This window comes from Miniopterus schreibersii (assembly GCF_964146895.1).
Source record: "Miniopterus schreibersii genome assembly, chromosome: 3".
Lineage (NCBI taxonomy): Eukaryota > Metazoa > Chordata > Mammalia > Chiroptera > Miniopteridae > Miniopterus > Miniopterus schreibersii.
The window spans coordinates 5927897-5954955 of NC_138103.1; the positions used below are offsets into that span (position 1 = coordinate 5927897).

The 27059-nt window shown below is 54.0% G+C and overlaps 2 protein-coding genes across 6 annotated transcripts in view; one reads left to right on the plus strand and one right to left on the minus strand.

The window, feature by feature from the left end:
* Window positions 1–1884: 1884 nt before the first annotated feature.
* Window positions 1885–23259, plus strand: GPRC5B (G protein-coupled receptor class C group 5 member B). Of its 3 annotated transcripts, none has more exons than XM_081132903.1 (4): window positions 1885–2158; window positions 11129–12142; window positions 18765–18877; window positions 20181–23259. In XM_081132903.1, the coding sequence occupies exons 2-4, from the start codon at window positions 11137–11139 to the stop codon at window positions 20223–20225; spliced, it is 1164 nt and encodes a 387-aa protein (XP_080989029.1). In that variant the 5' UTR covers window positions 1885–2158; window positions 11129–11136; the 3' UTR covers window positions 20226–23259. The 3 variants fall into 3 exon arrangements, with proteins under 3 accessions (XP_080989029.1, XP_080989030.1, XP_080989028.1); XM_081132904.1 differs by lacking the exon at window positions 1885–2158 and adding an exon at window positions 2408–2559; XM_081132902.1 differs by lacking the exon at window positions 1885–2158 and adding an exon at window positions 6656–6732.
* Window positions 23176–27059, minus strand: part of IQCK (IQ motif containing K) — a 98930-nt gene continuing 95046 nt past the window's right edge. For all 3 annotated transcript variants that reach the window (XR_013998473.1, XM_081132907.1, XM_081132905.1), the window contains one exon: window positions 23176–23987. Coding sequence is in view for 2 of the 3 variants with exons in the window: in XM_081132905.1 (XP_080989031.1) it covers window positions 23926–23987 (62 nt within the window). In the remaining variant the exon portion in view is untranslated. The remainder of the gene's footprint in view (window positions 23988–27059) is intronic.

Consider the following 27059-nt stretch of genomic DNA (forward strand, 5'->3'; position numbering starts at 1 on the left):
CTCTACCCAGCAAAGCTATCATTTAGAGCTGAAGGTCAGATAAAGAGCTTCTCAGACAAGGAAAAGCTAATGGAGGGTGGGAAGAGATTAACCAAAGAAGTTATATGCATATATGCATAACCCATGGACCCAGTCAATAACGGGGTGAAGGCCTGGGGAGGGGGTGGGAGCTAAGTGGAGGGTGTCAATTAGGGGGGGAAATGGGACACCTGTAATAGTCTCAACAATAAAGATAAATTTAAAAAAAAAAAAAAAAGGAAGGAAAAGCTAAACTGGGCATCAGAATTCCTCTGTATAATTAGCCAGGAAAGGGAATATAAGTATAACCATAATGTTAATCAACTCACAGGAAGGGCTTCCACCCGCCAGGCTCTACTTGAAGCACTTTGTACTGCGCGCTTCGCCTTCACAACAGCCCCACAGGCATGAGCTACTAAAATGCTCTCCCTTTTGCATGTGAAGAAATTGAAGCTTAGACGGCAAACTTGCCCAGGTTTACCCTGAAGGCAAAGAAAAGAGTCTTGGGCCCTGGCTGCATGGGTCAGTTGGTTGGCGTGTCTTCCGGAGAGGGTTCCATCGGGCCGGGGAACATGCAAGAGGCAACCAGTGAATATAAATGAGTGGAACAGAAAATGATGCCTTTCTCTCAAATCAATTTTTAAAATTAAACAAAAGAACAAAAAAAAGCCCTGGTAGGGTAGCTCAGTTGGTTAGAGCATCATCTTGATACACCAAGGTTGCAGTTCGATCCCCAGTCGGGGCACAGACAAGAAGCAACCAATGAATGCATGGATAAGTGGAAGACAAACCTGTCTCTCTCTGAAATCAGTAAATAAAAAGAAAAGGGCCTCCGTGTCAGTTCCACTAGGTACCACCAGGTGGAAGTGCCCGTCCACTCTCCAGTTCCGCAGCCCAGCGGGAACCCTGAGGAGCGTCTGCCCCCAGATATTTAACGGTAGGCACTGTTCTAGGCGCAGAGGATACGTCGGCAAATAAAACAGGATAATTTTTCTGCCCTTTCCTTTCATTAGTCCTTAAAAATAATAAAAGATATTCGTGGGGATGCGTCCGTGGCCTGAGCAGCAGAAAACCAGCTTGGCTGGGGGTAGTCTCCGGAACAAGTTGAGGAAATGTCCGTCGTCCCCAAAAGTCAGGGCAGGCAACTGTCCCCGGAATGCAGTGTTACTCTGCCACCTTCCTGTCCCCCATCCCTGGCCCCAGCCGCAGGGAGGTGGGGAGCAGGGGTCATCTCCCTGTCCTGTCTTGTAAGGCCTGGATGGGAGGGGGTGAGGGGGTCTCACCCTGAGAAGTTGGAGTCGTGGGGTCCTCGGGCCCTGGGTTTTTAAGGGGAGACCTGAGGAGTCAGCTCCGCAGGTCACCGGGGGAGCCAGCCCCGTGGGGGCAGCACGTGGAGCGCAGCCTCCCAGGCGCAGTGGAGCAGTGCCCACCTCGGACGGCGCGGTGGACCGACGGCGCGGTGGACCGACGGCGCGGTGGACGGACGGCGCGGTGGACCGACGGCGCGGTGGACCGACGGCGCGGTGGACGGACGGCGCGGTGGACTGTGCCGAGGCCGCCCCGACCCCTCCTTCTCGCTGCCCCTCCGCCGCTTCTAGGCGAGTTTCCCGGCTGTGCCCGGGGCGCCTGCGGACCCTGAAGCGGGGGCCCAGGGCCGCGGAGCGTGGGCCCACCCCCGGAGAGCGTGGACGTGTGGACGTGGGGGACGTGTGCGGCGTCCTTGGTGGCATCCTGTGTATGGGCCCACGCGAGAGGCGCACCGCGAGGACGTGCGCGTGTGTTTGGTGGCGGGGCCTCGGGCGCTGAGCCCGCGCACGCGGAGACGGGGACACGTGGCGGGGGCGGGGGGGGGGGCAGGGTGCTCGCCGAGGCGGAAAAGGGCTGTGTTCCGACCTGCGTAGAGCCAAGCCGCGCGGGTGCGCCTGGCGGTGGACAGGGCGACGGCGCGTCCCGGACCCGGTGCCGGGGCGTGGTAGGAAAGTGACTGTTTGGGGACCCACGTTGGAGAGAGCCCTGGGCGGCAAAGGCCCTGCCCTGGGACCCCGGTTGGACTGTCCCTCCGTGCGTGTTCCTGGGACAGGATCGACTGGGAACTTGTCTGGCGCGTACGGACTGCTTACGGCGCACTGTGGAAGCGGGGGTAGGTCCCCGAATTTGGGACAAAGAAGGGGGTCACCTCCGTGCTGCGCCAGGGACCCAGGAGCTCGCGCCGGCGGGTGTGCGTTGCGGGCGCGGGGTCCGGGGCGCGGCGGTTAGCGGGGAGGGGCGGGGCCGGGTGGCCGCGCTCGGGGCGGGGCCTGGGGGCGGGGCCTGCGGGGGGCCTGCGGGGGCGGGGCCTGGGCGCGGGGCTGGCGGGGGCGGGGCCGGCGGCCGCTGCAGCGCGCGCGGGCCAGGGGGCGCCCCGCGCGGCCGAGGTCCGCGAGGGAGATGCAGTCGGGCCGGGCCGGGCGCGCGCGGGGCGGGCGCGGGGGCCGCGCTGCGGGGATGTGACTCGGGCCGAGGGCCAGCGGGAGCGTCGGCGCTGCGGGGCCGCGGGGGTCGGTGAGTGCGAGCCGCGCCGATGGGGTGCAAGGCGCTGCGGGGACTCCGGAAACTTTTCCCGCGTGGGATGGCGAGGATTAGGGGGTTTGCTGCTTGTGTTTTCTCACCCCCGCGAGGGGTTAGTCTGAGGCGGAGGACGGGCGACCCGGGCGCGGGGAATCACGGCGAGGCGGGAGCGGAGCCGCGGGGGCGGGAGGGGGAGGGGGAGGGGGGCCCGGGGCCGGGGCGCTGTGTCCCCGGGCCAGGCGGGGACCCAAGCCTCCGAGGAGAGTCCGGGGGCGACCGCCGCTAAAGGGCGGCGGGGGGCAGGTAAGGAGCCCGCCGTGCCCGAGTGACTCGTCGCGTGAGGGGAGCGCGGGCAGGCGTGGGGGCTGCGCAGCCACCCCGGGGGGCTGACCCCCGGCCCGGCCGACGGAGCGGGGCGCGAGGGCCGGGCTTTGGGGGTGAGCTGTCGCACCTGCCGCAGGGCCGGGGGCCGGGCTCGCCGCCGGCCGCGCTGCGCACCAGGGACCAGGAGCGGTCACTGCGGACGGAGAGGGGAGCTGCGACCTGGGGCTGGGGGACCGGTGGGGGCGGCCGCGTACAATGGCGGGGCTGGCGTCTCTGTGCCGGCCAGGCCGGGAGTGAGGACTCGTCTGCTGCCGCGTCCCCTCTCCTTGGGGGACACGGCTCCCATCCCTGCGCCCCTGCGCCCCTGGGCCCCTGCCTCCCGCACGCGCCTCGGCCGGGGGGAGCTGGTTAACCAGCGGGGGGGGGCACCGACCTTGCCGCAGAGGACCGGCCCGCGCCCTCACAGCACACTCCCGGCCCTGGCCTGTCACACTCAGCCCCCCCCCGACACTGCCCCCCTTCGCTGAGGGGCGGCTCCTGGAGGCTCGGACAAAGGCCCCTGAAGTGGCGGGCAGCGGCGTCCCCTCGGGGGCCCGGGCCCACGCGCCGCAGCCGCGCCAGGTTGGGGGGGCACCTGAGCAGAGTCCGAGAGGAACTGGGGGGTCCTCGCCAAGACTAGAGAAGTTGGGAGCGGGGGAACTTGGCACAAAGGCCTCGGAAGTTCAGCCAAGGAGCCTCGATGTAGAAATTTACTGGGGGCGGGGGCTTTGGTAGGATCCAGGCTCTGAGCAGGCAAATGAATGTGAAGTGGACGTTCCCCGCTTTCAGCCTGAAAGGGGTCAGCTCAGTTGGGGAGGGAAGAAGATGGAAGGGGGACGGAGCTGCCGTTTGGGGCACAGTCCGCGAGACAAGCGGCCTTGTTGGAAAGAGAAGCTCAAAATCCTCATTGATTAGGTCGTTATCTCAATAAGCCTGCCGGCTGCAGAGCTGGTCCGGGACACTGCGGGACACAACACCAACAAGCCCCTGCTCGGGGTGCGGGGAGGTGGGCGAACAACACGAAGCAAGTAAACATATAGTAGATACAACTTCAGCTGGGGTAAGGGCTACGGGGAAATAAAGCAGGGTGCTGTAAAAAAAAAAAAAGTGGCAAAGGCTGTGTTTGTAAGGAAGACTGCTCTGGGGAGTGACATTTTAGTCCAACCCTGCAAGATGGGGGGGGGGGGGGGAGCGCACCACGGTGAGATCCTGGGGAGAGAGCACTGCCAATGCAAAGGCTTGGAGATGGGATTGAAGTTAGAGAAACTGAACAAAGGCCATTGTGGCTGGAGCTCACAGGCAGATGTGTGTGTGTGTGTGTGTGTGTGTGTGGCAGGGGTGGCAGGACTGGATTGGGGGGACCAGCCAGACCGCGATCTGTTGGACGGTGAAAAGAGTTTGGGTTTTATTCTCCTTGGGCCAGTGACCCCTCAGAGAGTTTTGAGTGGGGAGCCAGGGGATCTGATTTTTAAAAGCTCCTGTAACCTCAACAAGGACACAGAAAGCGGCTTCTCTTTCATCCTGCCTCTGGATCCTAGGATCCTTGTCCAGCCCGCCAGCCTGTGGGAGCCGCTTTGATCCTGGCCAGCTCTACGAGTGCACTCAAGGAGTGGCTTGGGTTTTTAAATCCACTCCCCACCTTTAAGCAGTTCTTGACCACCCTAAGGAGCTCCTACCCAGAGCCCACGGCCCCATAAACACTTCCACGCAGAGCTTCCTAAGGGTTCTGAGTTGGTCACATTTTCTTCTCAGAATTACTGCCCATGAGGAACCATCCAGCCCTGCTGAGCAGCCGAGGATGCAATTTGCATTTAAATGATTGCTTTTATTTACAGGATCAGAGCTGCTTTGCATATTCATGTGCAAAGAGCTTGTGTTCTGGCAACCCTATTTACTGACCTTTGAGGATTATTAAATTTGAGTGCCCCCAAACTGTCTGGTGGTCTGGGCAGCATTGGGAAATGAAGATTATAAAATAGTTTAACTTGGAAAAGATAACAGAGGGCGAGATTGTGGCTCTAGGGAAGAGTGAGTGTAGTGCTGGGGTGCTTGGGAGACTGGCTCCACAGCCTCCTCTTGGGCCCCTGCCAGACATGGGGGTGGTCAAACCAGGGGTGCAGTAGAAAGGCCTTGAGGTCAGGATTCCAGCTTGACTTGTAAATTCCACTAAGTTTCTGGCCAGGCTGCCTCGTCTACCTTCATTTTACCAGTGGAACTATGGGAACCATGATTGTCTTTTTAATATGCAGGAACCCCCTACTCCCTGTGTGCCAGGCACCTTACTGGGTACTTTTCATGTACTTGTCACACCAGCCTTGTGAAGGCAGTGCTATGGTTATCTTCATTTTACAGACAGAGGTTAAGTGGTGCCCCGTGTCACACAGCTCTGTCTGGCTTCCCTCCCATTCCCGAGGAGATGGATGGGAGTGTTAACTCTCTGCCAGCTATTCTCCGGGTATAGAGCCCCTTCTCACCTGCTATTTTTTTCTTTCCTTCGCATGTTCCAATGTCTCCCCTCATCTTTAAAGAAGGTGGGTTTAAGATGCCTCTGATCTGCTGGGCACTGGGGACACTAGGGTAGAGTATGAGTCGCCCCCTGGAGCCCTACTGGGAGCCCCCAAGATGAGGCTGGTCGGAATGATGTGTTCCAGAGCAGTTTTGTAGACCTTGTATCTCCTTTCACATGAGTGGGTAGGAACATGGGAAGCTGGTCACAGAGAATGGCTCATGCCTTGTCTGGGTGTCCTTGCTCTGACTCATCAGAGACACCCAGTTTTAGGGACACCCTTGGGTCCTCCAACCTGGGTTCCTGTCAGGAAAATCACCCTCACAGTGAGGTTCCCACTCAGGAGAGTTTGGGGATTCCCAGAGCAGATCACCCCCAAAGTTATCTCCCTTCACACCACCTCAGGGATCTCTCTGCTTGGTGTGTGATGGGGGAGGCTGGAAACCAGTGGCAGACAAACCCCTGGGCGAGCTGCACTTCTAACTCTATCCCCATGGCAGCCACCCCTCCTGAAGAAATAGCCAGAAAAGTTCACAGCCCCACACCAGGGAGCATTTGCCAGTCGTTTCTATTTATTTAACAGACACTTTATATAAATGCTTACCCTACGTTAGCTACTGTTCTAGACCCTAATTATTATTTTTAATCCTCATAACGGCCCTAGTCGATGGGCATTATTATCACCTCCATTTTGCAGATGAAGAAACAAAGGCAAGAAAGGTTAAATCAGCTGCTCAGGGTCACGGGGCTGCTGGCGAGCGGCAGGAGTGGGACTTGAAACCAGAAGGTCTCACTCAGAAGTTCTTGGTGCCCATGCATGTGGCCTTCAGCAGGAAGCAGTGTCCTTGCACAAGGACTCCCGCCGGCAGTCTTTCCAGCGCCGGCGGCCGCTCTCAGGGATATGGAGCTTGCTGCTCCGTCACCTGCTGGCAGCTCCGGCCCCTCTTCAGTGGGGGGGGAGTAATGCAGTGTATTTAAAAGCATCTGAGTGCTGAATGAGTCATTTCTGGGAGCCTGGCTGGCAGCGTAGGTAATTAGTATTGTGAACAGTCTCGCACATCCTTCCCATGAACTCAGTCTTGTCTTTGAGGAGCTGCAGGCTTCCATCCCACAAGTTTGTTGCTATTTATTCATCCCATCCCAGTGAGCCTTCCCTGGTGGCTGACTCGAGACCTCTACTCGGTGTTGTTCAGCTTGGGGTTCTTGGAGAGCTGCTCAACCTGCGGTGGGGGGAGCACCAGGTGGCCAGTGCAGCAAGATGGCTTTCCTGGCAGCGGGCGCCACCTGCCTGGTGTCAGGTGGGTGTCCTGGCACCCCTGCTCATGCGTCCGTGCCCCAGCATCTGTACACCCTTGGGGATTGTCGATAGGGGGTGCTGGGCCCCGTCCCTGGGAGTCTGCATTCTCACAAGTTCCTGGGTGGTGTTGCTGCTGTTGCCCATCCGAGGGTGAAACTGACTTAAACCCCTCAGACCCTCAGTACCCTCATCTGTGAGATGGCAGCGAGAACATCTGCCCGCTGGTGAGTGAGGGTTGGAGACCATATTCAGCAATTCATTCAGCAGCAGGTTGCAAGCCTCGCCGGGGTGCCAGGCACTGGGGAATCTGTGCAGAACACGACCGACAAGGGCCTGGAGATGATGGTAGGAGAACAGACCCAAAGAGTAATAAAATAAAGTAACTGAAAATTGTGGTACATGAGACAAAGATCAGAAAGTACGGACACGGAGCCTAGTGGGGGTGGGGAGAAACTAATTCAGAGAGGCTGGCCAGGAAAGGGCTCGCCAGGTGACATTTTTGCAGCCCCGGTCTGTAGTAAGAGCCCAGCGACAATAGTACAATTGTTTATCTCTTGGCTCCGCTGCTTTCTAGCTGTGTGAACTTGGACAAGCCAGCTGACCTCCCTGTTTTATTTCCTGCAGTATGGAGATGGAACAGTACTTGCTGTTCACAGTGTCCTTGTACAGATTATAAAGGTGTTAACATGTGACTTGCATAGAAAAGTGCCAGGAGCATAGTAGGGGTGATGAGTTAACAGTTACTGTCACTGTCCCTGCAGCAGGAATAGAAAACTCTGCGGGGCAATTCTGAATCCCCCAGAAATCCTAAGCAAGCTGAATTCAGCTTCACCCTGTGAGGCTGTCTGTAGCCTTCCTTCTGACTGTCCTTTAGTGTGGAGTTGCTGTCACCTCATGGGCCTCCTTGGCAGTGATAAAGACCCACTTGAGACAGGTGGACCCTACTAAAGCCCCTGGCTAGCTAGAAGTTGGGTATGGAGGACTTCCTGAAGGAAGGGGGCCACATGATGTTGGAGGAATAAAAGAGCTTCTCTGTTGGCAAGTAACACAAATCCAGTCCAAACTGGCTTAATCCATAAAAGGGAAGTTAATTGGCTGCTAGAACTGCAAATACCAGGGTACCTGGCTTCACTCACAGTTGAATCCAGCCATTCAATGTATTAGGGCTCCATTCTATCATTTGGCCATTTCCTTTGGGTCAGCCTTACTCTGCTGGGACAGGTTCTCTTCCTATGGTGATAAATAGTAAATTAAGTCCTCTCCAGCTCCGGGCCTATATCCTTTTAGCTTAGAAAACCTCTTTCCAGTTATTCCCAGCAAATGTCCTAAGGCTGATTATCATGGACCTGGTGGGGCTATGTGCCTGTCCAGGAATCAATCGGTGTGACCAAAGGGTGGGATAAATGTTCTGATTGGCCAGGCCTGGGTCAGGTGCTCAGAGCTGGGTCAGGTGGCCCTCTGAAGGAAAATCCTGAGCTCTTCAGAAATGAGAGAAATGGACGCTGGGAAACAGCTGTCCTGAAAAGAGAGGGTTCCACCCTCAGGAATGAAAGCAGAAGTCAAGGGTGTGTCCATTTACTATGCTAAAAAGGAGCGGGAGCTAGAGACCAGGACCGCGCCAGAGCGCTGCTCGAGTGTAGAAGCTTGGTCACCGTCTTGGTTTTGACACCATCCCTATTGGTTTCTTCTTGTGGTCGGAAGGCCAATCAGGGGCTGGGGAAACCAAGTTCTAATTTGTAGCCAGGCCTAGAGAGAGGAGATGTCCCCAAGAGAGTAAGTGAGGCAGCTAAGGAAGGCCAAGCTCTTGAAAGGAAGGGACACGAGATGCAGGGCTGAGGCTGACAGGCATTTTCCCCATCAACTCTGACCTCAAGTGGCCTCAGACTTTCTCAACCTTGGAACTTTTTACATTTGGGGCTGGATAATTATTTGTTTAGGGGGCGGGGTGGGGGCATCTTGTGCATTGTAGGATGTTCAGCAGCATCCCTGGCACTAGATGCCAGTTGCACCACCTTCCCCAGTTGTGACAACCAAAAATGTCCCTAGACATGGCCAAATGTTCCCTGGCTTAGGAGGTAAGTGGGGAGGGTTGGGGGTCAAGTCTCCAGAAGTACATTCCTACCCCTCATCTTCCAGCCATGCTGATGATGAATCTGGCTGCCCTGAGACCTAGAGAGGTTCTGTGGGACGTGTCCTGTTGTTACTTACTGAGAAGTCTCTTAATTGCCTTTGCCATTGATGCGATGTCTGGGGGAACTCCACTGTAGGGCCCCTCCATCCTGTTGGGAGGCAGATGGCATTTAGTTCCGACATATCCAGTTCTTAAATTTTCATTCCCAGCATGCTTACAGGACCTTGTGATAATCAGCTCTGTCCAGGACAATATTTTTCCAAAGGGGTACTGGGGATGTGCCATTGGGTATCCAACATGCATTACGTCAATAACCGATTCAGCATGTCAAGAGTTACGTATTTCAGTGGGTTGTTTTCTTTTAGATGAGTTGATTTCAAGGACTCAGTAAGTCAGTTAAGTAAATAACTACACAGGCAGTGGGTAGACAAGGCCTAAGTAGCTGAGGTGGCACTCCAGTGACTGACGTGGCAGGGCCACAAATAGTGGCTGGACGATGGGCCAGACTGCCAATGTCTGGGGTGCATCCTCACCACTAATTTGCTTGAGTGGGATGCTGTGTAAGGACACCTCTTCCCAGACGCCCTCCCTTGCTAGCCGGCTTCCTCTCATCTACAGGCCCAGGTGACCGTCCCTGCAGCACCAGGCTCCTCAGTCGGCAGCATCAATAATTTATCTGTCAGTGGTCTCACGGCCAAGGCAGGATCGGAGCTGTTCACAGGATCCTGTAAAGGATCAGAGAGAGGTGGTCAATACCACATTTACTTAGGGAAGCCCCAGGGACCCGCTGGAGGTGGCTGGTTACAACCCCCACATGCGGATGGAGCTACAGCTGTGAGCTGCTGGAGATGCTTGGAAAAGGGGATAGGAGCAGAAGGTGGGGCTTCCTTCAAACTCTCGGAGCTGTGGCGGTGGCTAGAGGAAGGGGTCCTGGTGACTGCGGTTTTTACTAAGCATCCACTTTGTGCCAGCTCTGTGCTAGTGCTTGAGTCTTCACCAGTGGCACTTACCCTGGGATTTCGCCCCCTAGGGGTCACTGGGCAGTGTCTAAAGATCTTTCGGGTTCTCACACTTTGGGGAGGTGGGTTGCTTTGAGCATCTAGTGGATGAAGGCCAGTGATGGTGCTACACATCCTGCAGTGCCCAGGACAGCCCCACAGCAATGACTGATCAGGCACTAAATGTCAGTGGTTTCAAGGTTGAGAAACCCTGACTATATTGATGAACAAGACAGACAGCTCGCCAAGGAGAAAGACACGAAGGGCAGACAGGAGAGAGGGAGAGTAGAAACAAAGTAAACAGGCACAAAGATGACTAAGAAATAGAGAGAGGCTCTGATGAAGAGGAATGGGGTGTGACCTTGCCCAGGGCTGAGTGGGTGATGTCAGAGCTGAGACCAACGGGGAAGATCCGTTTTCCTCGCTAGGGCTCAGAGGAGCATCCCTAGCAGAAGGAGCAGAAAGGTGGGGAGAGGCGGGTAAAGGCCTTCGTCAAGGCTGCTGTGTGGACTCCAGCTTGCATGGGGACTAGAGAGCGCGCCAGGGAGCATCCCACAGGCACCCCTGGGAGAGGGAGGCTGGCGTGGAGTAAGGATGGACGCTTGGGAAATCTTTGGAGGGGGATGAGATGTGTGAGAACCCAGGGTGGAAGCCAGTGCATTGGGTGCGTGGTACTGCACTGGGAATGCTGGCAGGCTTCTAGGAGCTGGGTTGAGTGACCTTGGGCTGGTGCCCTCACTTCCTGGAGGCTGTTTGGTCACCAGCCTAAGGACTGGATGTGTTGAGTGCCTGGCAGAGGCAGAGTCTGCGCTAAGTGTCAGCTGCGACCACGAGAGGCTGAATGGCGAGGCAGGCCGTTCTCCCGGCGCCGCCCGGGCATGGCCATGGCCCGTGACTCTCTCTTTAAAGTTTCATTTTACTCCCTTCTTTTTGGAGGTCAGACAGGGCCTCAAAGTCAGAGAATGCGAAGGGTACTCAGAGAAAGTGAGTCTTCTCTCAGCCTCTCCTCCAGCCACCAGTGACGATGAGTCATGGCTGTTCCCTGGGCCGGGCCAAAGGTGCAGATGGAGCCAGACTCCATCCACCCCCCACCGCCAGGGCCCCGCCGGCTGCGTGCCTATAAGGGGGGCCTTCTCCTGAGTGTCCAGAGGCACGCTGTGGGCGAGCAGGTTTGGAAGGAGGTGGAGGCAGGAGAGTGGGAGGCTTATGATGAATTGATCTTTTTTCCCCACCCCACCCCCAACTTCTCCGGGCCTGCTCCGCGCCAGAGAGGAAGATGGGGACCCAGCGAGCGCTCGCCTTCCTCCTGCTCTTCCTGGTCGCCTCGGGGGCCTCCGAGAACTCCAGCACGTCCCGGGGCTGCGGGCTGGACCTCCTCCCGCAGTACGTGTCCCTGTGCGACCTGGACACCATCTGGGGCATCGTGGTGGAGGCGGTGGCCGGCGCGGGCGCCCTGATCACGCTGCTCCTGATGCTCATCCTGCTGGTGCGGCTGCCGTTCATCAAGGACAAGGAGAAGAAGGACCCGGTGGGCCTGCACTTCCTCTTCCTGCTGGGGACGCTGGGCCTGTTCGGGCTGACCTTCGCCTTCATCATCCGCGAGGACGAGGCGCTGTGCGCGGTGCGCCGCTTCCTGTGGGGCGTGCTCTTCGCGCTCTGCTTCGCCTGCCTGCTGAGCCAGGCGTGGCGCGTGCGGCGGCTGGTGCGGCGCGGCAAGGGCCCGTCGGGCCGGCAGCTGGTGGGCCTGGCGCTGTGCCTGATGCTCGTGCAGGTCATCATCGCGGCGGAGTGGCTGGTGCTCACGGTGCTGCGGGACGCCAGGCCGGCCTGCGCCTACGAGCCCATGGACTTCGCCATGGCGCTCATCTACGACATGGTGCTGCTGGCGGCCGCGCTGGGGCTGGCGCTCTTCACGCTGTGCGGCAAGTTCCAGAAGTGGAAGCAGAACGGCGCCTGCCTGCTGGTCACCGCCTTCCTGTCCGTGCTCATCTGGGTGGCCTGGATGACCATGTACCTCTTCGGCAACGCCGAGCTGCGGCGGGGGGACGCCTGGGGCGACCCCACCTTGGCCATCGCGCTCGTGGCCAGCGGCTGGGTCTTCGTCATCTTCCACGCCATCCCCGAGATCCACTGCACCATCCTGCCGGCCCCGCAGGACAGCGCGCCCAACTACTTCGACACGCCGCAGCCGAGGATGCGGGAGACGGCCTTCGAGGAGGACCTGCAGCTGCCGCGCACCTACATGGAAAACAAAGCCTTCTCCATGGACGAGCACAACGCAGGTAGGCGGGCGGGGCGCTTGTCCCCCGAGGACTCTCTTCCAGCGGCGGGGAGAGGTGGTCCCGGGCAACCCTGGCAGAGCAGGGCCCACAGATGTCGACCCTGTGTGGAAAGTGGCCCAGAGATGGGTTACTTATTTTTATTTTTTTAAACCTCACCGGAGGATATTTTTTCCATTGCTTTTCAGACAGAGTGGAAGGGAGGGAGAGAGAGAGAAAGAGAGAGAAACGTTGATGTGAGAGACACACATGGATTGGTTGCCTTCCTCAGGGGCTCTGACCAGGGCCAGGGACTGAGCCTGCAACCTCCTGCGTGTCCCTGGCTGGAATCGAACCCAGGACCCTTTAATCCAAGGGCCGACCCTCTAACCACTGAGCCAAACCGACTAGGGCGAGATGGATTTCTATTTAGAATTTTTTCCTATAAATTGCCAAGTAATTTAATGTAAAAATTCAGGTTTCTGTCTTTGAAAAGTTGGATCTGGCAGTGCCCGGCCACCCTCCCAGCTAGTAGCAGTAGCGACTGTCTGGAGCTGGCTGGAAGGCCCTACCTCTTACCCCTTAGTTGGGGATCCACTTTCTGTGTAACCGCACTCCCCGCTCCCTGTTTTCCCTGACCCAGCCACTCTGGCGTGGTAACATGAGTTAAACTGTCTGGCTCCCCGGAAGGATTTGCAACTGCAGCCTTTGTGCAGGATCATGAGGGGCCATGCTTGTGTCCCCTCCCCGACCTCTGGCACCAAGAGTATATGAATTTGAGCTCTCAAGTCAGATGTCTGGGTTCACTGCCGCTGCCAAAAGTTGGATCTGGCAATGCCCAACTTCTAGATATGTGGCTTTCAGTAGTTTCTTTCATCTGTTAAAAAAAAAAAGAAAAGAAAAAAAAAAGAATGTACCTCATGGAGCTGTAGTGAGAAATTACATGCTGAGTGTAACATCCTGAGTGCGTCCCACGGTACTTGGCATGTTGGATGTGCGTCTTGGTTGGGTTCTCCTAAAAGCAGAACCTGAGACCAGGTGCAGGTGCTGCCTTGGGAGGTCAGGATGGGGATTATCTCTGAGAGCCCAGAGGGCCCTTCAGGCGATAGGATGAACAGAAAGGCTAGTAGTCTGGCCAGTTCCCAGTGTCCTGGGGGAGCCACCTGTTCCTTGGCTCCTCCTGGAACAGGTTCTTCCTCATGGACTCCCCTGGGACCTCAGTGGTAATGGCATTGCCTGAAATGGGTGTAAATTTTTTTCATTTATTGGGGATTGGTCTGTCACTCTGTCAGGTTCTCAAAGCTCTGTTACCCCCAGAAAGTTAGAACTTGAGGGTCCAGTTTCCTTGCAGTGAAATGGGGGTGCTAGAACTATCCAAGTATTAGGGTCTTCAAAAGTAAGGATGGCTAGCCTTTACTGCATGCCTCTCATGGACCAGGTACCATTCTGTGCATTTTAACAGCTAATCTCATATAATGCCTACAGTAACCCAATGAGGTCCGTTTTGCAGATAGGAAACTGAGGCAGAGCCTGGGTGTGAACCCAGGCAGGCTGGCTCCAGAGCCCACACACTTGAACACTCTGCCACAGAATTATTCTTCTCAAAGCACATTGGTGTCCCTCACGTCACTGATGTGTCAGGACAGCTCTGTGTATTGAGAAGACAGGGGTTATCAATCCCATATTACAGAGCAGGAAACTGAGGCATCTGGTTCAACTCAAGGCTGTAAGTGCACAGCAGAGCCGGGAGAGGGAAAGTTGGTTTTCTGGCTCGCATTACATGCATCCTTTCCTGTGAAAATGCAACCAATATGTCATATCCGCAGAAGATCCAGAGGTCAAGGGGAACTGGGACCCAGGTCCGTACCAGCAGTGTTCAGGGGGTAATGGGGTTCCAGAGGTGACTCCACCCACATCTGTTTCACACCCTGACATGTATCAAAGCCAAGTAACTTGTCTTTTAGTCCCCTCCCTTTTCCAAAACAGAAATAGCTTTATTATTCCTTTCTGATGACAAAAGATCAAGAATAATCCTGTGGGAGATTCAGTAAATAGAAATAATAAAAATTGCTCAAAATACCCTTGCCCAAAGGCAGCTACTGCAGGTTGCTCCCATCTTGCCAGACGTCTCTAGATGAGTGCATACACACAGTCTCTCTCCCTCCCTCTCCCCTCTCCCTCTCTCACAACCACACCACACACACACACACACACACACACACACACACACACACACGACAATCCCATAGCGCCCTTCTTAACTTAGCTGCACATCAGAATCACTTGAGCAGCTTAAAAAATTGCCAGTGCCTGCCCCTTATTCTGCGTAATGTCTGGTTTTGGGTAGTAAGCTCTCCGAGTGACTCTAAGGCGTGAGCAGGTTGAAACACTGGGTGCTGAGCAGTGTGCTTGCTTCGGTGAGTGTCCTGGCTGGGCCGGGGCCTTTGCAGGTCAGTGGCCGCAGAGCCACATGTTCTCGAGATGCAGAGCTTTCCATTAGGCACCATAATTCAGTTTTCTGACCTTCGGCGGGCAAATATTCCACTTGTTTCTAGCTTTCTTTAGAAAGTTATGTTGCAGTGAACATTTCTGCATTTTTTCCACATTTTTAAAAGTTTTCATTTGCAGTTGACATAGTTTCAGGTGTATAACCCAGTGATTAGACATTTATGTAACTAATGAAGTGATCCCCCGATAAGTCCAGACCCACCTGGCACATACATAGTTATCACAATATTATTGACTACATTCCCTGTGCTGCACTTTACATCCCCGTGACTGTTACGTAACTGCCAATTTGTACTTTTTAATCCCATCCCCTTTTTCATCCAGCCCCCCGACCCCCTCCCATCTGGCAGCCCTCAGTTTGTTGCAGTCAACATTGTTATCCATTCACCTGTGTACCCTTGATCAACTAACTCTCTGCAAATAAATAAATAAATTCCTAGGCTGCATGCATCTAAAAGTGCACCGAAGAATCTGCACCTTTAAAGCTTGCTATATTCTGCCAACAGCCCCCCAGAATGGTGGGCTTTAATCATCGTATGAGAGCCTCGCATCTTCACCAGCCTTGGCTGTTGTCAGACTTTCTTTTAATAGCTCCATTTTGCAGCATCCCAAATGTGATCCCACCAAAATCTGCATAGGACCAGGCAGGGCGGGCTCCAGGCAAAGCCATTTCCCTCAGGACGCTCTCAGAGGCTAAGGTGGCATCCTGAATGGGGACTGCCTTGTTCCAGAATCCCCAGCTTCACCAGCTGGGAACGCCTGGGCACACTCCCTTGCCACAGCGAGAAGAGCTGTTGTCATCTGGTGCCGACCTCAGCCAGCTTATATTTTAGGGAACCAGACCCCACAAAGGGCCCTGACCAGGAGCTACGGTGGCCCTGTTTTTCTTGCATTTTAACCAGCCAGCCTTTTAGGCTTCTCCCTTGAAAGTGAGCCTGGGCTCCTTCAGAGGTGGGAAGGGCATCTCCAGGTGGCCGGTGGCTCAGCCATACCCCAGCAGCCTCTGCTTCTTTATTTCCTTCCCCAGAGTGAGGGCCCTGATATACACTTCACCAGCCTGCTGCTTATTAATAAGCATCAATAAGGCATGAGGTATGTGAGTAAAAAGATTAAAATACACTGAAGGATGTAGCACCTCATATCACATCTCAGAAAGTGTTAACAAGGCGCCCTAAATGTTCACCTTTACAAGCAGCAGGAAAGAAAAAGAGTTCTTTCTTCTGTTAGGGGATTTGGACTCTCAAATCTCTTTAAGGCCAAGAGCTATTTAAACTCTGACCCATAACTTCCCAGTGGCAGGCCCTGAGTTGGCTCTGGGGCCAGGGCCAAATCTAGCCTCACTCCCACAGGGGAAGGCTGGCATTCAACTTATGATCTTTGATTCCTGTGGGGACCCTCTTATGGGTGAGCCTGCTTGGCCTTTCAGAGTTGACCCAGGTCAGAGTGGGTGTTAACTGGGATTCTTGAGGTTGGAAGTAATGAAAATCTGATTTGAATCAGCTTAAGCAAAGCAAAACAGCAGCAGCAGCAACAAAACTAATGGACTGGGGATGAAGCTTCAGGAATGGTTCGATCTGGGCAGCTCAAGTTGACAAGATTTGGTCTCTCTCCATCTCTTAACTCTTTGAGCATCTTGGCAGCCCACAGCTCTAGGCTTGCACTGAGTCCCAGTAGAGAAGAGGAACATTTCCCAGGAGGCTTGAGCAGAAATCCCAGAATTAGCTCTGATTGGACCTGATGGCCCTTCCCTGAACCCATCAGCCGTGGCTGGGGAGATGTGATGCCCTGATTGGCCAGGCCTCAATCACATGCCCATGCGAGGGGGGAGAAGGCAGCTGTAGCCAACGCTCGGGGACCTAGCATGTGGGGGGGATGGTTACCAGAGGAGAGCACAAATAGCCCTACAGAGAGGGACCCTTGGGTAAAGCACCCCAGCCCCCGCAGTGCAGCGAAGGAGAATGTGCTGGAGCCAGATCCCGCCTGGCTGGCTGTGTGCGCTGTAGGGGAAGCTGTGCTGTTTGGTCTTACCTCCCTCCAAGCAGGCCAGGCTCGGAACTGAGACTGGTAGGAGTCCGCGGCGGTGCCCTCTGCCCGCTGCTGTGCGCTGGCTTCCCCTTCACCTCCCAGGGAGGGCATCTCCTTGCTCAGCACACGCCTAAGAGGCTGCTGAAGGCTTGGAGATGCTAAAGTAAAAGAGGTTTTCGTAAGAACGTCTTGGAACATGCGTTCCCTACCCTGCCTCAGTTTCTTTGATCCAATCTGGGCTGAGCTGCCCCTAATGTCACTTGAATTCAAGTTGCTTCTAATTAACTAAGTGTGGTGGTTAAAAACAGTATCTGGCCCAGCCGGGCGTGGCTCAGCGGTTGAGCATCGACCTAGGATCCTGGAGATCAGGGTTCGATTCCCGGTCAGGGCACATGCCCGGGCTGCAGGCTCGATCCCCAATGACTCTCTCGTCATTGGTGGTTCTCTGTCTCTCCCTCCCTCTCCTTTCCTCTCTCTGAAATCAATAAAGATATATTTTTTTTAAAAAGTACAGTATTTGGAGCCACTATAGTGTGATAGTTATGAACACACATTCTCTACTTGAGTTTGAATGCTGGTTCTATCACTTACCAGCTGTGTGACCTTGGGCAAGTTACTTAATCTCCCTGTGTCCCACGCAAAGTGGAAATAATAAAAGTACCTATTGTGCTATGAAAATTAAATGAGTTAATATATATAAAGTATTTTTCTCAGTGCTGGTTCCTGGTTGGCATTCTGTTAAGGTTAACTATATACCAAGGTGATTTTGGTACCTGCCCCAAGGAATTTGTAAAGATCTCAAGCTCTCTTGCTACTTTTTAGTCAGAAAGATGACTCCCTTCAGGGAGAAGACAGGAGAGGCCTCTCTTAGCAAAGCAATCTTAGTGCCTTCAATGAAAATGAAGATGCCATCACACCATTGAGATGGACTTTTGTTTTGATTTTTAAATACTACTACTCTCTCCACCACTTTTTAATAGACAGTTTTTTTAGAGCAGTTTTAGGTTTACAGAAAAATTAAGCAGGAAATACAGAAAGTTCCCACAAGCCCCTCCCCTGGTTTCCCTGTTATGAACATCTTGCATTTGTTACATTAGTGTTGCAATATTGATACATTATTATTAACCAATGTCCATTATTTACTTTTTAGACATCACTCTTTGCACAGTTCTATGGCTTTGGGCAAATGTATAATGTCTTCTGTCCACCATTATAGTAATCGTGTAGAATAGTTTCAGTGCCTAAAAATGCCCTGCGCTCCACCAAGTTCATCACCAGCTTCCAACCCCTAGCAAACACAAATTCTTTTACTGTCTCTCTAGTTTTGCCTTTTCCAGAATATTATAGTTGGAATCATACAGTATGTAGCTTTTACAGACTGGCTTCTTTCACTTAGCAATATGCATTTAAGTTTCTTCCATGTCTTTTAGTGTAATTAGGTTTTTCTTTATTAAAAAGGGTGGGGGGGTCTCTAAAAGTGCACAGCAAATAAGAAACACGGTTTGTTTACCCACCTTTCAGAGGTAAAACATGCCTGCATATTTTCCTCTCTCTGCTTCAGATTTCCGTTTCTTTCCTATTTAGAAATAACCCTCCCTTTCTGGTTGGAGTCTGTGCTCTTCCAGTCACTTTCCCATGAAGACGACCTCTGTCATGTACCTTGATTTGACGTCCATGCTCTTTCCTACCTGTGTGTGTAAAGCAACAGTGAGCAGTGTTGACAGTGCAGTGTTGGACTTGACATGAATGGCATTCTGCAGCGAGGAGGTCTTTTGTCAGAGGAGACCTTCCGGGGAATGCAGAGGTGCTTCCTTGTCACCTGTGGACTGCAGGGGCTGGGGAGGGAGGGGTGGAGGCCCAGCCTTGTCCCCCTCCAGCAGCCTGGATTCTGCAGACTTCCCAACCCCACTGAGATGGGTTAGGCTCCAAGAGAGCCAGAGAACAAAGCCCCTTTGTGACTTTTGTTTGGAATCAGGCTTGTGACAAAGGGAAGGAGGGAGGGGGAATGTGTGCCCAGAGCGTGGTGTTGATGCAGGAGAAGAAAACAAAGTTGTCTCTCTCTCTTTTTTTTTTTTTTTGGTGTTTCTGTGTTGCTCTTCCCTCCCGCCCTCAGCTCTCCGGACAGCAGGGTTCCGCAATGGCAGTTTGGGAAACAGGCCCAGCGCTCCTTTCAGAAGCAACGTGTATCAGCCAACTGAGATGGCCGTTGTGCTGAACGGCGGGACTGTAAGTATCAAGAGGTGATGTTTGGGCCAGAAACCTAAGAGCAGTCAGTGTGTGTGTGTCATGGGGGGGGGGGGGGGGGGGCGGGAGGGGGGGCGGGAGGGGGGGGTCAGCTTCAACGGGGGCACACTGCTCTGCAGAGGCTGCTGACGGGCCTGCAAGGACAGTGGCTCAAGTAGACGCCCGCAGTAGAGTGCATGCCAGGCTTCCATTTTTCTTCTGCCCCCTTTTCCACACGCACATCCACCCACACCTAGTGCACCACCTGTAGGTTCTTTTGCAAGGCTCCCTGTTTCTTGGGGCTCTTGTACCCAGTGAATTCTCGGGTTTCATTATGCAGAAGGTACCCCACTCTCCCTGGGAAGTCACTGAAGAAAAGCCCAGAATTATGAAACCCTGGTGGATTTTGCTGACATCCAACCTAGTTAGGTCCTTTTTAATACTCCCTCTGTCTCTGTGCCCCGGCCGGGTACCCGGTTGCCCCACTCACACTCCCTAAGAATTGTCTTGAGAAACTAAAGTAATTATATTTCTCTCCCATGGACACAAAAGCAGGGTTACTAGCTGATGCCAAACAGACCTTCAGCAGAATCGTCACTGTGTATGTTTTGCCTGCGTGAATGACATCATTCTGCTTCTCCAGCGATCCAAAGCTGCACTCATTCCCACATTTAATTTCCCAACACAGCTCCGCGCTTCTCTCCGAGCAGCGCGTGGGCCAGTTTACACGTGTAAACTGGGTTTCCATTCTTTCTGTCATGTGCCAAGTCCATTGCTCGGCCTGAGCTGCTTTTGTTTCTGATGTGAGTCAGGGATGGTCTTTGATCTCTAGCGGGAACTGGGGTTTTCCTGGCCTTGTGAATGCTCTGTCAGGCATTGGTCTGCGTGGGCTTGGAACAGGCTCAAAGACAAAGAGACGCACAGATTTGCATTCTGCGGCCCCTGCCGTCCGTCGGACTGTCTCATCGTTGGGTCCAAGAGAAGCCTAACTCAGGCATTTGCCTGCATTATAATTAATGTGGTTAGAAAGTGGCCCCTGTGGTCACTCTTTTAAGCCCTCCTGGTCCCTTCAAGACAAAAACATCCTGGACTTAGAAAGTGAAGTGGGTTTCTGGGTAAGGAAGCATTTGGGGTGCATGGTCCCTGAAAAAGGGAGGTGGGCTTCCCGAGAATGGAGTGGCAGCTTCTCCCAGGAGCCCCGGCCCTACGAAAAGGCCAGGCACTGATCTTTGGCAGGTCGTTAGCACGTCGGTTCTGATGTTGACTTTGCACAGCAGAGTTCTTAGTGTGTTATCCTTGTTTCCAGATCCCAACTGCTCCACCAAGTTACACTGGAAGACACCTCTGGTGAAAGACTAAAAGATCCAGAGAACTCTTACCGATTTTATTTCCTGGCTGTCTTTCTTGAGGGAGAAATCAGTAACAGTAGCCGAACAAGGCCACCTCACAGCCAGGAGATTTGGAAATCCTAGACGAGGGGATTTTGTATAAATGTGAACACTGCTGACCTGAAAAGCTAACACCGACTGCCCTCCCTGCTCCACGCACGCACGCACACGCGGGCGCGCACACACGCACAGTACCAAACCAACCTCAGTCCCCCAAAACTAGAGCAAAGCTAATTGCAAATAGTGTTAGGCTCACTCGGAACACGGCCAGGAAGACTGTTGCACCCTCGGAGGGTAGAGCAGAACCACGTTCCCAGCCGGTGTGCCGGGCTGCTGTGGTTGAACGTGGAGGTGCCCACGCCCCATAGCATCGCCCTCCTCAGGCCCCAGGCCTCTTGGAGATGACTGTTGCCTTGAGGGGGACCCCGGGGGGCTCTTCCTCCTGCCTGCACATTTCACAGGGGTCAGGAGGTTGTGGGTGTGATTCCAAGGAGAGGCCCAATTGAATCATGGGGTGAGCTTTCCAACCAGTAGCGGCGGAGGGATGCCCTCCTGTGCCAAAGAGGAGGTGCTGTCTGGGAGTTGAAGTGACCATCACATTTAGAAAGTGGTGACCAACCACTGTTCCTTCTACGGGCCTGTGAACTAGTGTCTATGGCAGGAAGTCAGGCCGGTTCCTGCCCTGGTGTTGCCATAGCAACACTCCGGCTTGGGGTAGCAGTGTCTTCCCTTGGTCATCTCCCTCCGAGCCCTCTCCCAGTTTCATCCCCACTCATTTCAAAGGCTCACATGGGGCCCCCAGCCCAAAGGCCCCGGGTTGGCAGGCGCCTGCGCAGGTCCCAGATGGGGCACACACAGGGCAGGCCTGGTGCCCCCAGGATGGAGGGCGCTGCTGCCCAGCGTGCAGTGAGTTCTTGGGCTTTAACGCTGATGTCGTGACGTTCTGGGGCTTTCTTGCTGCGTTTAGAGGGAGTGGGATACATTTTTGACCTGGTGTTTTTCCTGCAAGTTCCATGAGAATGGTTTGACCCTTCCAAGCCCATTGTGCCGCCATGGTTTCCATCTGTGCTCAGCCAGTCATTCCTCGGTTCTTTGGCATCTCCGCCGGCTCGCCCGCGCCTTTTCTGCACTGCTTGGCCAGCGTAGTCCCTGCCGAGTGGAAGCGGGGCCCCCCCGGCAGCGTGGCCTGCACAGGGAGGGCGGGGCCGTCTGCATACACTCGAATCACTATACGCTTTTTTCTATGAAACCCACAAGCCTTTAACCTTTTACAGAAAACGAGAAGGGTTAGTGTTTGGTGAGGGGGAGCTGACCTCTTCATAAGCCAATGTGTCCGAGCTGAGTATGTTTAATAAACCTTCTGACTTTTCTCGAGGCCTAGTCTCTGCTGTGTCCTGTCCTCGCCCGCCCACCCCACCCTTGCAGAGCACTGGGGTAACCAGGCCACCGGCCAGCCCCGTGTGGCCCTCCTTCTGGTTTTCCGTCCTGCTAGCTCATTTCTCGTCACCACGCATGGGGAAGGGGAGCATGGCAGCGGGGTGCCGCCTGCCCTGCCCAGAGCACGCGCCTGCTTCTAGAAGACCTAGGCCCAGGCCTCTGTGACAGGAGCGTCAGCGGGTGCACTGAAACTTGGGGTGGGAGGGAAAGAAGTCAGCGCCTGGGTGGGGGTGGAGGCAGTTGCATGCAGACCCAGAATTCTCAAAACATAAAAATCTTCGAACACCCGTGTCCAGGCCGGTGAGAACGGACTGCATTACACATTCTTGTGCCAGGAAATGGTCGCTCACCCCCGATCCCTGGAGTCCTTCGGAGCTCCCTGATCCCATCTGTGACTTGGTCTGCAAGAGCTCCTTGCAGAAGAGAGTAATTCACACCACCATTGTCTAGGTTCCTGGTGGCCCGGGCATGTGGGGTGCGCTCACATCCACGGCTGCGGGGGAACGTAGCCTTTCGCCACCACAAACGTGGAACCAGCTTCGTGTCACGGGGAGCCTCGCGTAATGAGACCTTTTTTCTTCCTTTTCTTCTTAAACATCTGATATTTATTGTGCTCTGGGTTTTGTTTTATTTTGGCTCTAAGATCGAGAGTGGGCTGAATGCCCTCCCGCTGGGAGCGGAGCTGGGGAGTGAAGGGAGAGCGCAGAGAACTGTTATTTTTCTAACGATTCACCAGAAGGGTACAAAGAGACATCTTTGCCAACAGACTGGCAGCCAACTGCCCCCACAGAAGAAAGTTTAAATACAAAATTAAATGGCACCTCTGTTTAAGATCTGTTTATGTCAAGGAGCCTTGCTGGGGAAGATGATCTGGAAGGGGAGCGTCTGTGATAAAAATACCTAATTGTAAGCACAAACCTTGCCATGTCCGCTTATTAAAACCACCCTGGGACTATAACAGCCACTCTTGCCTCCCCCTTCATGGAAAATGGTGATTATATGCTCGGTTTCTCCACTGGAGATGGGGGGGCGGGCAGACTGGAGAACTGGCAGGCAAGTTGGGAAGCTGCGTGTGTCCCCAGGGTCTCAGGTTCTATGGTTGAAAGCTGGGTGCCAGTGCTTCCAGCACCGACTCCCTCGGGGACACTGGACAGCATCCACGTAGGATGGTCTCCCAGGCTGGCCAACGCTGAGTTGAACCCCAAGCTGAAAGGGAGCATTGTGGCTTTTATAGTGCAATGATGCAGTGATTATACCAGCTCACAGGCGTTCTCAGTGGGTGCTTTTTATTAACTGAAAAGAACTATGGCTCATTTTTGACAGGTAATATGTATTTGTTAAATGTATTGATGTGTGTTTTATAATGTGCCTTCATCCTGCCCTGGCTGTCGCACACTTATAAGAAAAAACCATTAAAGAAATTTCAAGACAACCAATGCATACTAAACATGACTGTATGTAAATACTACAAATTGAAAAGGTTGTAAAGCATCGGCAGATGGATTTTATTTTCAAAATGCTGTTCTTAACACAAAAATAAAGGCTTTACTATTTACTTAAGATGTGTGGTAGCTTGTCCAACAACCCAGTACAACCCACAAGGCTACGTCTGTGGCTCTTTGAATGGGAAAATCTTGGTTAACGGTAAACCACAGACCAAATGAGGGTAATAGGTCAGCTTGCCCGTGAAAAGAGGACCTTGCTATATTTGGGGGCCTGACAACGTTTGTCGTTGTTGTCTGGGTTTAAGTGTCTCATCTTGTTGGGTGAGCTGTAAAAGTTAAGGGCCGGCCTCCTTTGGGAATGATCGCAGGCCATGTCTTTTTTATGACGAGTGTTCACCAGACCAACTTAAAACCCACTGCAGGGGCTGGGCTTAAATTTAAATATGGCTCTTTGCAGGGGTGGCCAAAAGTGGGAAACTGGCAACCGGGACGAACGGTATCTCTTGTAACTAGTTCGTTGCGCATTTTGGTGGCGGTCGGTGGTGAACTCCCGAAGCACGAAGCAAGGTGCGGATGAGAAGGTAAAACGGGCAGGGCAGAGTTAGGGCTAGTGGAGTAGGAACTATGTGCACTAGAGATTTTGCAACAAACGTGGAAAAGATTCTGTATTCTAGTCGTTAAACCAAACCTAGTCTTGGAAGAAGTGACGATCAGGAAGCAGAGCTTGGGCATGTTGCTTGAACTGGGTCGCTGGGCTCAGGAGAGACGAGTCCAACAGCGGTCACGGTGCCGGAGCCACGGCGGCCTCCTGCCCCTGCTCCTGCTCCTCCATTTTGCTTTTCACTGCGAAGGAACGAGAGGGGGTCAGGACTGGCTGCACGCTGCAGACGTGTCACTGGAAACAAGGACTGCGACGTATGGGAGAGGCCGGAGTACCAAACCCACAGGCTGCCGCGTTCTGTCCCCGCGGGCAGCCCCGGGAGCTGCGGACCCTCGCCTCGTGTTCAAGGCCCTGCTTAGTTCAGTTCAGAAGGTCCCAGTGTCCTCCGCAGATGGGGGAACTGAAGGAAGGAAGCTTTCCTGAAGACGGCAGATTCCAGGCCTCAACCCTGACGTCACCACTCACTGTTGCTCCCACCCACCCAAAATTAAAAACTCAGGGTAGCACTGGGGTGGATACAAGGTCAGAAGAGAATCTCTTCTAGTCTTCCATGGCCTGGACGAGAATGTGATCCTGGTGATTTCCTGAGTCAGCCAAACAGGAAAGTGAGCTGAACTCAGCGTGGCACTAGATTGTCCCTCCCCCCAAACCATGGCAACCCTGTCTCCTGGGTGGGGGGAGGGGCCTTTCGGAAAGACCTTCGTTTTTAAGGTCTCTGCTTCCAGCGTCCTGGTGCCTGCCCAGATGTTGGTGCCTGGAGGGTTATTCTAAGCCAGGTCCTGGCTCCGGCTTTTTGTGGAGAGCAACGTGGAGCAGAGAGGGTGTTGGGGTTTCTACCATGCAGGGCAGAGGGTTCCGTCGAGCTGCTCTCTTAGTCCTGGTCCTGGCCTCCCAGTGACTAAGGGCACACACTGGCCAGACCCAAGCCCAAGGTGAGGTGGACACATCCCATGCAGTGTGGCCAATTCCCGGTGGAGGTGGGCTGAGGGCTTTCAGCACAGCCTAGCCCAGCAGCTTCCAACTCAGGCTACACAACGACCGCCCAAGGGTTCTCAGACTCGGTTTACCCAAAGAAAGTCGATCTTCAGCGTCTAAGTGTGGACTTGCAATCGCAGGGTTTATGTCGGTCCCCTCCCCTACTCCCCATCCTGGCACTGCCCAGTGTGTAAAAAATCCCCAGGTGCCAAACAAGGAATTTGAAATGGCATCTGCCAGTCTCCTCTGTTTAATAATTATCAAAATGCCCGGCCAGGTGTGGCTCAGCGGTTGAGCGTTGACCTGGGATCCAGGCGATCGGGGTTCGATTCCCGGTCAGGGCACATGCCCAGGTTGCGGGCTCTATCAATGACTCATCATTGATGTTTCTATCTCTCTCTCTCCCTCTCCTTTCCTCTCTCTGAAATCAATAAAGATATATTTTAAAAATAATAATAATTATCAAAATGTATAATGTATTTACTTAGCTACTAATAATTGTATTAATAACTCAAACCAGAAACATATTTTTAATGCTTGGAGCCTGTGGTCACAGGAACGTTTAACCATTTTTTCAATGTGCACACGTTTTTTGTGCCACATATATGGAAGCCATATGGGCAATCACAATGGAGACCCTATTGATTATGACAGTTAATGGTGCTTCACAGGCCAGATGCACCACACACAGCTGGCGCTCTCTCAGCACCTCGCTGATCATGATGTCATTTGGGATGTGAATGTTTAGCAACTGACTGAGGTGGCCCAGTTCTGGTCTGCAGCATTTGCCAGTGACCAGCCTGATGGCATGACACAGAGCTAGGGAGAGGCACGCACAGCTGCTCTGGGCCCCACAGGACAGTGTGCAGGGAACCGCAGGTGCGAGCTGGCTTTCCAGGTGTGGCTGGGGGACCAGTAATGTTTGCATCACTGGGAACCTGTTAGAAATGCAAATCTGGGGCCTCATTCCAGACCCGCAAAATCAAGCTGCCAGGGAGCCCAGCAGAGCACAGCTATGTGTTTAGCACACCCTCCAGGTGATTCTGATGGGTGCTAGTTAAAGTTTGAGACCCCTGACTACTGGTTCTCTACCCTGGCTGCATTTAAGAATCACCTGGGCAGCTTCTGAAGCCTAGTGGTGCCTGGGTCTCGCCCCAGACATTCTGATGTAATGGGTCTGGGGCCGGGGCATCAGTATTTATTCAAAGCTCTCCTGTTGCTAACCTCAGCCAGGGTTGAGAAACCCAAACTGTGGTTGGAGTCCCTTTAAAGAAATATGACCCTAAAGACCCTCAGCAGTTCAGAGCGGCATCAGTGTTCAGAACTTAAGACACCTGAATGACATTCTCTCTGGCCTACAACTGACGGACAGACACACAGTACTACTGTGGAGGGAAGGACTGGGCTCCGGGAGGAACTCCCAGCCCTTGGGTTTTCTAGTCCCTCAACCCTGCCTGAAGGAAGAATTCACCCAAATGTCTTTGTCCCAGAATTTTCACCAATTCCTATCCATACCCTGTAACCTCCTACCCAACCCCTACACTCTGACCCTGCCCAAGAAAAGCCCTTACCTCCTTCAGATCACAAAAGTTTGGAGGGAGGAGAATGGAAAGGGATGCTGGGGCCTCCTTCCAACTAGAGTCGACATACTGTCTAGAGCTGGTGGGCTCCAATGTGGAGCGTGCGGAACCTCTGTGTGCAGCCTCACCCGGGGGCCTGCACGCTCCCAGTGCCTGGCCCACCTTGGCCAACCACATCAGGACCTCAGGCTGGGGACTGTCCCTTGCCGCAGCCATGCTGGAAAGCTGGCATCCAGTGAAACGGAGCATGCCCGCTCTTACGATGCGGATCCCACGCCCGTGCCCGTGCCCTGGAAAAACCCTGCGCGCGTGCCGGGAGGGGGGGTTAGGGCGTCCGTGACAGCGGAAAACGGAAACCACCCAGACGGCCATCGACAGCTGGCTGATAGCCCCGCGGGGGCCGCAGCTACACGGCAGCTTGAATCTGTTCGCCGAGGTAGAAGGAAAGGGGCGAGTGGGGACGGTGCCTGCTGGGTGGCTCTGTTCATGGCAAATCTAGCCGCTGAGGGACGCATCTAAAGACGAAAAGGACCATTCTCACAAAAGTTAGGGTACGTGGCTCCATGGGGACGGGGAGCTTTAAAAGTGAGGACGGCACTCTCCTTCCGTCACTGGGACGGTGGTCACGCAAGTGCGTTATAATGATTGTGCTTTATAGTCACTACTGTACGTATAGTTAACAGCCTCCCCCCGAAAAAA

Excerpts from the sequence above, each read along its gene's own strand:
- GPRC5B (XM_081132902.1), top strand. The coding sequence starts at position 6,693 with ATGGCTTTCCTGGCAGCGGGCGCCACCTGCCTGGTGTCAG. Across the intron at positions 12,143-18,764 it reads CATGGACGAGCACAACGCAG|CTCTCCGGACAGCAGGGTTC; the intron begins GTAGGCGGGCGG and ends TCCCGCCCTCAG. Across the intron at positions 18,878-20,180 it reads TTGTGCTGAACGGCGGGACT|ATCCCAACTGCTCCACCAAG; the intron begins GTAAGTATCAAG and ends CCTTGTTTCCAG.